This window comes from Podarcis raffonei, chromosome 1 (genome assembly GCF_027172205.1).
Source record: "Podarcis raffonei isolate rPodRaf1 chromosome 1, rPodRaf1.pri, whole genome shotgun sequence".
In the NCBI taxonomy this organism is placed as follows: Eukaryota; Metazoa; Chordata; class Lepidosauria; order Squamata; family Lacertidae; genus Podarcis; species Podarcis raffonei.
In genome coordinates this window covers 14,212,942-14,225,846 of record NC_070602.1, presented here as the reverse complement: position 1 = coordinate 14,225,846, position 12,905 = coordinate 14,212,942, and the positions used below count along the sequence as shown (strand labels likewise).

The following is a 12,905-nucleotide window of genomic DNA, read 5'->3' as shown; positions in this document are numbered from 1 at the left end:
GGTCTTTTTTTAGGCTTTTTTATATTAAGGCTAGTAAATTGTATTGTTGTTGGGCAGCCTTTAAATACTGTTAATTAAATCAATCATGTAAATCGTTAAATAAATAATTTCTTATTTCCTCTTTTTTAAAACCTTCATGTAGATCATTCTGTCTACAAACATTGCAGAGAGCTCTGTAACAGTTCCAGATGTCAAATACGGTAAGCATGTTTTGATGCGTTATGGTCATAGGAATAAAAACAAATTTTTGTATGTTCTGCTTTTCTTTTCTTCGAGCATTATTGATAAATCAACATTTAAAACCCTTTGAGCTGCTTGCTTCAGAGTAACTTCTGAGCATAAGGTCCCTGGGTCCCTGTTTTACTATGTAAGGCAGAATTGCTAAAGTATTTTTCTCCCTGTCTCCGAGCTCTCTCAAAGGCACATTTAAAACTAGGATGGAGTGTTCTCTGTGCCAAAAATTCAAATTCTGCCCCAAGGAAAAGTTTTATTTTGTTCAGAGAGAAAGTCAGGAAGAGGGAGTTATTTATGGCTTTTGGCAATAACTACTCACATTAAATTAGGTATATTATTTTAATTTACTGTGATTCATTCAATTTGCATAAAATCAAATGCACTTGCTTCGGGTGCTAGTTTGGTAGGCACCAGAAAGGTAAAGAAGGGGGGAGGTTGTAGGACAGAGAAGTGGGGAGTAGTGTTTATTGTATTCATGCAGTGGTTAGGATGTGTTGAGTAGATGTAAGGGAGCACCTCACGTATACAGAAGCCTGGCTTTTTGAGTCTTTTGCAGACAAGTTGCTTGTATTTTTTTACCATAGGGGCTAGAAACTTGAGCTTTTAAAAGTAGAGATTGACAGCTCTTGGCAAGCCAAATATTATAATGTTGCATGGAGTATAATGGTCACAAGGCAGAGGCCATAAGCCATACCAAACTTGTGCAGAAACCAGTGACACTTACAACACTATTTTTAAAGTATCAGCGTTCTGCAGCACTTTGATTCTTCCAGCTTCTGGGTTGTACACAAATTGTTCACACCAAATAATGCTAAGCCAACCCAAGTTGGGTTCTTAAGTGCTTTTGATTTCTGTGAGGTTAAAGTGTGTGTGTTTTTTAACTTTCGTAGCTTCAACACTCGCTGTTTAGTCTGGAACTGCCATCCTTGGTTCGCTCGCTTTTCTTTAAATAGGGAAGTCAGGCAATATCATTGGCAACCCGGTACATTCTAGTGTGTTCTATATTGTATCTGTATTTCTCTTTCACATCTGATTTGCGGAGATTTTGTCCACTTCAAATGGAATTGTCGCTCCAGCCTGTCAGATGAAGACTACCGAACTTTTCAGCGCTACTGTACTGTTCAGTTGAAGATTCCTCCTTTTGCCGTCTTCCCATGTCATTGCTTCCTGCCTAGTGGAGATATGGCATCATGGACTCTCGTTTTATTGACTATGAGTATTCATGCCTTAATTATAGGTTTACTTGAATTACATTTTCTTTTCTTTTTTAAGGAAAGCGAAGAAAACTTAACCAGGAATTGAAGAGCACACAGGCTGCTCAGAAAAGAGCAGACTAATTAAGTTGCAATTGAGCACTTTAGTACCCTAATAACAATAATAATAATTTATTATTTATACCCCGCCTATTTGACTGGGTTTCCCCAGCCACTCTGGGCGGCTTCCAACCGAATATTAAAAACAACACAGCGCCAGACATTAAAAACTTCCCTTTAAAGTAAAGTACTTGTTTATTTCCTTGACATCTGATTGGAGGGCATTCCACAGGGCGGGCGCCACTACTGAGAAGGCCCTCTGCCTGGTTCCCTGTAACCTCACTTCTCGCAGCGAGGGAACCGCCATAAGGCTCTCGGCACTGGATCTCCTGTGTCAGGGCTGGATGATGGAGGTGGAGACGCTCCTTTTCCCTTAGAAAAGAAAGCAAGGGGAAGAAGCCTTGAAGAGGACCTTCTAACTAAATTTGCAGGGGATCTTATGTTGAATAAGAAGCATCACGAGTAAACATTACAACAAGCATCTTCACCATGGGGAAGGCGTTGGCTGATGGCATAGCACCATAGGAAGTGTTGTGTGATCTTTTAAAAGTCTGCTTTCAGCCAGTTGCAGAAAAATACGATCACACCAGCACGAAAGGGCTCTAACATAGGAGAAGCCTTTGTGTTGATGTGCGCCCTTGCTTAAGAGCCGTAGGCATCAACTGGCCTAATCTGATAGGAGCATTGCTTTTTAAAAACCAACTCTTTCATATGCTGTATTGCAGTGACGAATGTGTGTGTGTGTCGCTAGAGAGGAAACCTGCTTTGAGGCCCATAAAGTGTGAGCTGACTCTTGGCAGCAACATGAAGCATCTAAACAATTATGCAGAGCGACACAAATGCAAGATCAAGACCTTCCGATTGGCACTAGCAGCTTCTCGACAAAAGGGAGCTCCCTGTCCCTGCTAGGAGAGAAGGAGGCTTGTTTTCACATCTCGCTCTCCATCCTACCCCCACCTCCTCGCAGGCACTTCCTTGATTTTGCCTGGTGGTTTGGTATTGCTGTTTTTGACCTTTGCGCAGGCAGCAGCCCCAAGCTTAGCTGACAATATTCTCATGACCTCTGGTGGTAGCAGCAGCAGCAGCCATGAGGTAAGGAGGAGAATGTCTGTGCCCTTGTCTTAATCTATTCACAGCTGCTTGATTTTTTAAAAGGAAGACAGGCTTTTTCAGTGGGTAGTCAGAATCTTCTGCCAGCTGAAAAGCATGTCTTTTAGAAACAATAGCTCCCTCCATTTTAAATCTGGTCTTGAGTTTAGCGGCTAAAAAAGGTATAACTTCTGCAATGGAGATTACCTCTTTAAAATGCAAGCAAAACCAAACAACAATATCTTTCTTTGGTGTGTGTTTGTGTGTGTGTGTAAAGTTTGCACCAGATTCAGACAGCTGCTACATATTTTAATCAATCACATGTTTATCCCACTCTTATGATCCTTCAGCAGGGATGTAAGAAGTCATCATTTTCTGTTCTGCTTTACATTTATCCCATGCAACACTGCTTCAGTTCCGCTTCAGTTCATCTTCTGCAAAAAGCGCATTACTCATTCTCCGCTGTGGCGAAATTATGTTGTCCTAATGTTCTTCCACTTCGTTCACTTGAGTGCAAAGGAAGCACAATGCAAATAAGGGGAAATCTAATTAATTAAATACTGTTTACAGACTGAAAGCAACAGCAGTGAATGCAGATTGTATTCAGTGGAGTGATTTTCATTCTGGACGTGGGACGAATAAGCGAACATTGGCAATTTCTGCTCCTGTTTCTGTTGAAATTCTCCATCTTTACTCTTCAGTGAGGCATACGTGCTTCTTATTCTCTGTCTCCTCTTACAATCCTCTCACAACAGCCCCGTGAGATGAATTAGAGAGTTACCCACATCTTTTTGTGGGTTCATTCTAAGTCAGGGGTTGGCAAATTTTTTCAGCAGGGGGCCGCTCCACTGTCCCTCAGACCTTGTGGGGGACTGGACTATATTTTTTGGGGAAAATGAATGAGGGATGAGCGGCGTGCAAAAGGGCTCCGGAGAGGGACTCCTTTAAATGGCGGTCGCTCAAGAGTGGCGCTCAGCCAACAGCGGCTCTTGTGTCTTGCGAGCAGCAGGAGCTGGAGGCGGCTGTGGCGATCACACAGGGCCCCCAGACGTTTGACGGTCTATTGACCCTGTGCCACCACTGTGATTGCTTGCTTCGCTGCCACCAACCCGTTTCTCCTCACGGGTGCATACGGAGTCCAGTCAGTTGTTAAGGTTAACAAATAAACAAGTTTATTTTTAGGCATGAACAAGCTTATGGTTTCAGTTAATTTTTCTTGGCAGTTTCTTAATCTTAGTTCCTTAACTGTCCTATTCGTTCCTAACAACTTCAAACTGATTATCCCAACTAATTATCTATTTGACTCCACCTAACAATTCCTCTCACTCACAACTCGACCAACCCACAGACTGTTCCTCCCTCCTCCTTCTTCAACTCCCAACTAACTTTCACACAACTCCCCCTCTAACCCTAACTCCTCCTATCAGTTTCCACTGGCCAATCACATCACACTCATTTTAACCCTTTCCTTATGACCCACCTAGGAGGCAAACGCCACAGCGGCGGGATGATGAGCGGCTCGCAAAAGGGCTCCGGAGAGGGGCTGCTTTAAATGGCGACCGCTCGAGAGGGGTGCTCAGCCAACAGCGGCTCCTGTGTCTTGTGAGCGGCAGGGGCTGGTGGTGGGAGACGATGAGCAAGGCACGAAAGGGCTCCGGAGAGGGGCTGGCAACAACAAAGCCCAGCCCCCTTCCTCCTCTAGGCAGGGCGGGGAGAAGCCAGGAGGAGGGAGGGAGGAGGCGCTGCTGCTGCTGCTGCGTATGTGTGTGTGGGAAATGGCACAATCCAAGCAATCAGAATCAGATGCACGCCTTTCCGCGTGGAGATTCCTGGACCGTCCACGGGCTGGATTCAGAAGGCAATTGGGCCAGATGCGGCCCCCGGGCCTTGGTTTGCCGACCCAAGTTCTAAGTCATGGTTTGGCATAGCCTTGCTTGCATTCTGGGCCAGTGGCTGGCGTGAGCTTCATGTCTGCGTGGAATTTGAACCTGGGTCATCCCCTCCCCCCCCCCCAGTTGCCATCAAACATTTTCTAACCCAGGGATTGGGCACCTGTGGACCTCCAGAAGTTGTTGGACTCTCACTCCCTTCATCCCCAGCCAGTCTGGCCCCAATGATCGGGGATGTTGGGGGCTGCAGACTCCTAGAACCATAGAGTTTTAGAATTCTAGAGTTGGAAGGGACTCCAAGGGTCATCTGGTCCAACGCCCTGCAATGCAGGAATCTCAGCTAGATCATACATGTCAGATGACCATCTAAGCTCTGCTTAAAAACCTCCAAAGAAGGAGAGTCCACCACATCTTGGGGGAGTCTGTTCCACTGCTGAACAGCTCTTGCCTTCATAAAGTTCTTTCTGATGCTTAGTCAGAATCTCTTTTCATGTAACTTGAATCATTTTGGGTCTTATCCTTTGGGGCAGGAGAAAACAAGCTTGCTCTGTCTTCCATGTGACAGCCCTTAGATATTTGAAGATGTTTATCATACTGTATTGGCCCGAATATAAGCCACACTTTCCCCCCAAATTTCGACTATGAAAAGTTATGACTGCCTCCGATTGAGCCAGGTTGAACACAGTTTCTTGTAATGCAACATGTCGTTTCAGAGCATCACTCCTCTGTTTTGCATAGTCTTTTCCTCTCTTTTGTGTGTGTTATCTTACATTAAACCAACCTTTGCATTGCAGAAGCACAGTTTTATTCCCTAAACTTTGTTCATTTTTATTTATTTATTTATTTATTTATTTATTTATTTTTGTAGTCATTGATTTCTGTTTGACCAAAAATCTTGTCTGTGATGAAGAGACCAACTATCAAAGCTTGAGGCTGTGCTGGGCTTCTAAAAGCAGCAGTAATCAGAGGAGAGGTAAGGATGGTGCTGATGTAAAGTTATTAATATATTATTATTCATTTCGTTTGTATATCACTTTATATTTTAAAGACAAACTCTGAAAGTGGTTTACAACACATTAAGCCATCAAATAAAACAATCCAGAATACAGTGGTACCTCGGGTTACATATGCTTCAGGTTACATACATTTCAGGTTACAGACTCCACTAACCCAGAAATATTACCTCGGGTTAAGAACTTTGCTTCAGGATGAGAACAGAAATCGTGCCCCAGCGGTGCAGCGGCAGCAGGAGGCCCCATTAGCTAAAGTGGTGCTTCAGGTTAAGAACAGTTTCAGGTTAAGTACGGACCACCGGAACGAATTAAGTACTTAACCCGAGGTACCACTGTAAAACAAATCCTAGCTTCAAGGAGGATGCAGAACTACAGACCAGAGTGCAAAGAGACTTGTTCTATAATGAAGTTTGCATGGGGCGGATTTGTCTGATGGGTTTGGAAGGGCTCTATTCCTTTTTTTTTGCCCTTCCAAAGGCTGCAAAATTCAGGAAAGATCCAAAAGGCCCCTAGGACCCCAGTGTCTCCCTATTGCTGGTGCCTCTGTGGATGATTGATTCTTTTGTCCATTTTTGAGCATAAGGCTTAAATGAAAGCAAGCAGGCAGCATTTGTGGGATACGGCAAGCTCTCCTCTCAGGAGTAGCCACTGTTAAGGAAGTTTTAAGCTCAAACGTAACCAGTCAAAGCAGCTTATGTCTTTTCTGTGAAGGTCGTGCTGGACGTGTTTCTAAAGGATACTGCTACAGGCTCGTGTACAAGGACTTCTGGGAAAACTGTATACCTGAGATCACCTTGCCTGAGATGATGGTAAGAATCACACACAATATATGTATACCTGCCAATTTCGGTTTCTCTCAGTGCCTCGTTTTTCCAGATCTTAAATTCAGTTCTCCACATTTCCGCAACAGTTTGTGAGTTTCTTCCCACGAGACTCTGGCAGCAATTTGCTGCACATCTTTCCCAATAAACACGTTTTTGCATGCAGTTTTGACTAATAAACACATTTTTGCAAACCGTTTCCTCCAATATACAGTGGTACCTCAGGTTACATATGCTTCAGGTTACATACGCTTCAGGTTACACACTCCGCTAACCCAGAAATAGTGCTTCAGGTTAAGAACTTTTCTTCAGGATGAGAACAGAAATCGTGCTCCAGCGGTGCGGCAGCAGCAGGAGGCCCCATTAGCTAAAGTGGTGCTTCAGGTTAAGAACAGTTTCAGGTTAAGAACGGACCTCCGGAACGAATTAAGTACCGTATTTTTCGCCCTATAGGACGCACTTTTCCCCCCTCCAAAAATGAAGGGGAAATGTGTGTGCGTCCTATGGGGTGAATGCAGGCTTCAGGAAGCTATCCGCAAGCCTAGGGAGCCCGGCGCGAAGTCACGCAGCTCTCCCAAGGCATGCGGAGAGCTGCCTGAAGCCTGGGGCACGCTGAGCTCAGCGCGCCCCAGGCTTCGCCGGGCTCCCTAGGCTTGCAGATAGCAGCCTGTTCTGGGGGCTGGGGTCGGGGGAAGCTCGGGCTTACCCCGCCCCAGCCCCGCGCCTGGGGGGGAAATAATTTTTTCCCCTTTATTTCCCCCCCAAAAAAACTAGGTGCGCCCTATGGGCCAGTGCGCCGTATGGGGCGAAAAATACGGTACTTTACCTGAGGTACCACTGTAGTTCATTTGGGTATTTGCATGCTTATACACACTTTACTCAGATATAATGCATTTTTGTGCACGTTGTGTGGAGAAGCGCAAATTTTGAGGGATAGCTGTGTTTTGGTATGCATATTGGGTTGAGAAGTGTGAACTGGGTGCAGTCCAATTAAAATGCAAGCAAAATCAATTTTCTAGACGTGCCGCTTTGAGTATGTGCCCTGGGGCTCGTGGGTGGGCTTCCTGACAAAACAATTCCTCACTTAGCTTGAAAAGGTTTTGATCTTCTGAGGAGGCACCGAACCCCAATGTGGGACCGTGCAGATGTCCAAGGAGCCACACTTACAGGTGAGCAACCTGTCTCTCCTGCTTGCTATGTCTGTCAGGAGATTGATGGCCTGGTTTGTACATCGCCTCAAACTGTAGTTTAGCTTAAAACTATGGTTCACATCTAGATCTGACATCATGGGTGCTTCACTTTTTCTCTGCTGCTGCTGCTGCTTCCAGAAAACCAAGTCATGGTCTGGCTTAATGTATTGTCCAAACCAGAACTTGCATGTGTTTTCTCTCCAGGCAAACCACAAACAAGTAGCCAAGGTTTGTTCTTGTTTTTATTATGTATTTTGTGTTTCTTACCTTTTTTTAATGTGGTGAACTGCCCAGATGAAGGGCCAGTATAAAAATTTAATAAATATACCCTATTTTTCGCTCCATAAGATGCACTTTTTTCCTCCTAAAAAGTAAGGGGAAATGTGTGTGCATCTTATGGAGCGAATGGCGCTGTGCAGAGAGGTAGAGCTGCGCAGCGTTCCTTCAGCGAAGCGGGAGGAGGAACGGAGCCCCTTCTGTTCCCCCTCCCGCTTCGCCGAAGGGGCACTGCGCAGCTCTCCCTCTCTGTGCAGTGCCCGTCCTGGAAGCCGGATTAGGAACAGAAGGGACTCCTTCTGTTCCTTCTCCAGCTTCGCTGAAGGGGCGCTGCGCAGTTCTCCCTCTCAGAGAGGGAGAACTGCACAGCACCCCTTCAGCAACACGCCTGTCCTGGCTTCTGCCTTAGCCGTGCGCAGCCTCTTCGGGCAGGGGGAGCCTTCATCCCGCTGCCCTGAAGAGGCTTGGCGCGGTTATCCCAGAAGCCAAAACAGCCACACGGTATCCCAGAAGCCAGATCCCTCTTGCTTCTGGGATTCAGAATATTTTTTTCTTGTTTTCCTCCTCCCAAAACTAGGTGCGTCTTTTGGAGCGAAAAATACGGTATACGAAACGAAAGGTGCTTTCATGGCTTACTGTTTATTGGTTACCTGGAGAAAACGGACCACAAGCCCAGGTTTCTGCCGTAACGCTAAGCCAGGCCATGACTTATTCCTCGCAGCGTGGCAGGAGCAGAAGAGTAGCAAAGCACCCACGGCCTTAGATGTGCTTGCATGCTGCGCATTCACATTTAGTTATGGCTTAAAGTGATGTGTGAACATGGCCACTGTCAGGAGATTATTACTGCGCCTCCTCCCCCCCCAATATGATTTGCTCAGCCCAGAAAGTAAAGGCGAACATCTTTCCAGCCACCCGCAAAGAGATTTGCAACACAGAATCGCATTTGTCGCCACTGTGCTCTTATTCTTCCTTTCAGCGGCGCCCACTGGAAAGTACCGTGCTGAAGGTGAAGCTGCTTGACATGGGCGAACCGAGGGCCTTGCTAGCAACCGCTCTGTCTCCTCCCAGTATAAGTGATATTGAGCGCACCGTTCTGCATCTCAAGGAGGTTGGGCCCTTCTATTTTGATATATTAAATCTCAGAAACAGGGAAGGCATCTGCTATCCCTCAGCCACGCCCTTCTCTGGGCCCAAGTGTTTTTGCCTGGCTTCAGCGGGCAAGATTGATCTAATGTGCCTCTCCAGCAGAAGCTCTCTGCAAGGACTTCCCTTGTGCGACAGGGCATCCTCTCCTCTCCCCACGCTCCCCCCGGAATTGGCTCTGGGGTGGGGGTTGGAATAACCCCCGGAGCAGCATGTGGGGGAGGATTGTTCCGGTGGGAAGGTCACAACACCATGATGCTGAATGGCACCCCATGTCTCCATGAACCAAACGCTTCTTGCTTGTTTGGATTTAGGATCAAGGGTGGCGGTATGTAGAATGTAGTCTGCTGTACAAAGGTGAAATTTATATTAGCTGCAGTGCCCACTTTTTCCTCTGGCATGTGGCCCCCAGAAGGCAATATGGCCCTCAGTCTGAGAACACTTTCCCACCTGTGTGCTAATCGGTTGAAAAAACTCCTTTTTTTGGTTGTACATGCTCAAATAGTACAGTGGTACCTTGGTTTAAGAACAGCCCTGTTTACGAACGATTCGGTTTACGAACTCCACAAAACCAGAAGTAGTGTCCCGGTTTGCAAACTTTACCTCGGTCTATGAACGGAATCCAAATGGTGGAAGGGCACCAGCGGCGGGAGGCCTCATTAGGGAAAGCACACCTCAGTTTAAGAATGGTTTCGGTTTAAGAACGGACTTCCGGAATGGACTAAGTTCGTAAACCGAGGTACCACTGTATTGTTTTTAACATTGACAACTGCAAAAGCAGGCATAAGGAAGAAGAACATGGTGAGCAGAGCGCTTTTATTTTCTTCTGACGGAAAACTTTTGTTTCTGACTGTTACTGAATTTTACAGTATTGTTGCATTATCTTTTAGATTTTTAAAACTAATGGTTGTTGTTGTTGTTGTTATTAATTTATTGAATTTATATACCGCCCTATACCCAGAGGTCTCAGGGCAGTTCACATAAAAAGATCACAGTAATGGTGGTTCTTTTAAAAAAAGTACGCCGTGTGCCACTCTGAGACCTCAGGGAGGAACACAACCACATGCACCACACCATTGTAAAATGGATGAAGTACTCAATAAGTATTGAAGTTATCAGAAGACGAGGCCAACATGTCCTGGAAGAGGTCATGTTCCCTCTTAGTTCATCAGTTGTACATGGGTTTTGACGGATACAATAGTGCAGGCCTGACATTAATAATTATTTGCAGGTTTGGAATATATATTTTAGGGGATTCTTAATTTTAGCCTTGAGCTTTGTGATTGTTGGCAAATCAGTTTCCCATTAACATCTATTTATGCTTGCGTTTTGGTATAGATAGGAGCACTTGCTGTCCATTCAGAAGCAAATAACCCTTACGACGGTGAGCTGACCTTCCTAGGCAGGGTGTTGGCACAGCTACCTGTGAACCAGCATCTTGGCAAACTAATGGTTCTTGGCCACGTTTTTGGGTGCCTGGAAGAATGCATTATAATAGGTAAGTTGGACAACAGAGTAAGTATAGTTAATGCCTTAAGCTGGAAGTTGCATACCTAGGTTACTAAAGGTTTTCCTGGTAACCTCAATATTCATGGTGCTTTAAAAATCATGGTGCTTTTTAAAAATTTTAAGTAAGGTAGTTGTCCAAAGGAGCTTACAGAAGGGTTTCCCAAACTTGGGTTGCCAGCTGTTTTTGGTGTTCGTTGTTGTATTTTAGTGTTCTGTTGGAAGCCGCCCAGAGTGGCTGGGGAAACCCAGCCAGATGGGCGGGGTATGTATGTATGTATGTATGTATGTATGTATGTATAAATAAATAAATAAATAAATAAATAAATAAATAATAATAATAATAATTATTATTATTATTATTATTACAACTCCCATCATCCCTAACTAGCAGGATCAGTGGTCAGGGATGATGCGGAAGTAAAATTTGGATCCTAGACCTCTTTTTGTGAAGGAGAGGTGGGGTACAATTTTTAGAATTAAACCCATTTCTTTCTCTCTCTTTCAGCTGCTGCCCTCTCTTTGAACAACTTCTTTGTAATACCTTTTAGGCAGCATCTTGATGGATACAGGTATTTTTCCATGGGCTGTCATTTGATTTTTTAAAAAAAGAAAATTTCAGTGGGTCAGTTAGCCAGTGAAATCTACATAAGCTTGCATATAAATACAAAAATAGTTGGAAGAAAAGGGCGCACTTGCTTTGTTTTCAGATGATGTATGTTAGTATTGCATGAGGTGGATGAATCCCTTCTATTTGAAGGTTGGTGGGCAGGGGAACAGAATATCTATTATATGAACTAAGGGGGGGGAGTGCTAGGAAATTGGATGAAGTCGCACCAAAGTTATATTTTGATCCGCCATCTTGTGTGTCTTCACCTATTTTCCATTTGGGCTGAAGAAAAGCATTTAAAACTTGGCAGTCGAGGCTGCAACCCTGAACATAATTTCCTTGCAGCTAAGTTTTTTGCAGTGGATCTTCTTTCTGAACGGACGTTACTTAATTTGCTGTTTTATTTTATCAGAACCGGTACTTGCATACAGGTGTTCCTTTGGTGTTTCAGAGGCAGTAGCCAAAAACGTATTTAAAAAAGTAACGGTGTTGTAAAACTGTAAATCGTGACAACTGCTCTTTAACTTTATAACAATTTGCGGTGAATTGTTTACAGGAATAAACGGCATTTTTCTGGGAATAGCAAGAGTGACTGTATTGCACTTCTGGATGCCTTTAAGGTAACTGTTTTCCGCCACTACCCGCAAATTATGTTCCCATTTGCTACTAACAACTGGTGTCACCATTAAGGGGGGGACCACCACTTAGCTGGGGGGCTTGCTTCCAGGGGTCCACACACAAAGGCGAAATCAGGAACCTCTGGAACGGTTCCCTGCCCCCCATAAGGCAGAGGGCTCCTTACTGGAATCTAGGAAGGCCCCTTCCCAGTAAGCGAGTAGACGCCTTCCTTATTGGCCTTTGGGATGTTCCCAGAGTCCTCTCACCTCCTTCCCAGACGCTGGGGTAAGGAAGGCAACGCCTTGCTTTCCAGGCTTTGGGAAGGTGGTGCAAGGCCTCTGGGATGCTCTCGGAGCTCTCCTGTCCCCTTTCCAAATCCCAGTAAGTGAGGAAAACATACTGGGTGGGAAAGAAAATGGAGAGTGGTGGGTTTATTGTTCATTTAAAGGTAAAGGGACCCCTGACTGTTAGGTCCAGTCGTGGACAACTTGGGGGTTGCGGCGCACATCTCACTTTATTGGCCGAGGGAGCTGGCGTACAGCTTCCGGGTCATGTGGCCAGCATGACTAAGCCGCTTCTGGCGAACCAGAGCAGCACATGGAAATGCCGTTTACCTTCCCACCGGAGTGGTACCTATTGATCTACTTGCACTTTTGTGCTTTCAAACTGCTAGGTTGGCAGGAGCTGGGACCGAGCAACGGGAGCTCACCCCGTCGTCAGGATTCGAACCGCCAACCTTCTGATCGGCAAGCCCTAGGCTCTGTGGTTTAGACCACAGCGCCACCCATTTACCACCTGCCATTTCAAATAGGCATGGCTCCCCCCCCCCCCCGCAAAGAATCGTGGAGACTGTAAATGGACCCAGATGTTGAATGTGGTTAGGAGACCCCCCCCCAATTCCCCTCGCAGAACTACAATTCCCAGAGCGGGTTAACACTTAGTCCCTCTTCCTAGGGAATTCCCAGCACCCAGGATTCCTTGGGGGAAGTTGGGGGCTTAATGTGTGTGGTGTATACAAGGCCCAGGTCTTGCTCTTGGTGCATGTAGAGTATTTTGTGTCCAGGCAGTGTTGAAGTGCAAATTACCAAATTATTGTTGTGTTGGTCTTTTGTTTTTTGTTTAAAGCTATTCCCTTTCCCCCCCTCTTGTTTAGGAATGGCAGGAAAGCAAGAAGAAAGGAAAACTGAGACACCCTAAGGTTAG

The 12,905-nt window shown here is 45.4% G+C and overlaps 1 protein-coding gene across 4 annotated transcripts in view; it reads left to right on the top strand.

Moving 5' to 3' along the window:
* TDRD9 (tudor domain containing 9) overlaps nucleotides 1-12,905 on the top strand; it is an 87,463-nt gene that overhangs the window by 50,900 nt on the left and 23,658 nt on the right. For all 4 annotated transcript variants that reach the window (XM_053362461.1, XM_053362315.1, XM_053362404.1 and 1 more), the window contains 8 exons: nucleotides 143-200; nucleotides 5,394-5,498; nucleotides 6,250-6,347; nucleotides 8,802-8,933; nucleotides 10,307-10,466; nucleotides 10,983-11,046; nucleotides 11,641-11,704; nucleotides 12,856-12,900. In XM_053362461.1, coding sequence (XP_053218436.1) covers nucleotides 143-200; nucleotides 5,394-5,498; nucleotides 6,250-6,347; nucleotides 8,802-8,933; nucleotides 10,307-10,466; nucleotides 10,983-11,046; nucleotides 11,641-11,704; nucleotides 12,856-12,900 — 726 coding nt within the window. The remainder of the gene's footprint in view (nucleotides 1-142; nucleotides 201-5,393; nucleotides 5,499-6,249; nucleotides 6,348-8,801; nucleotides 8,934-10,306; nucleotides 10,467-10,982; nucleotides 11,047-11,640; nucleotides 11,705-12,855; nucleotides 12,901-12,905) is intronic.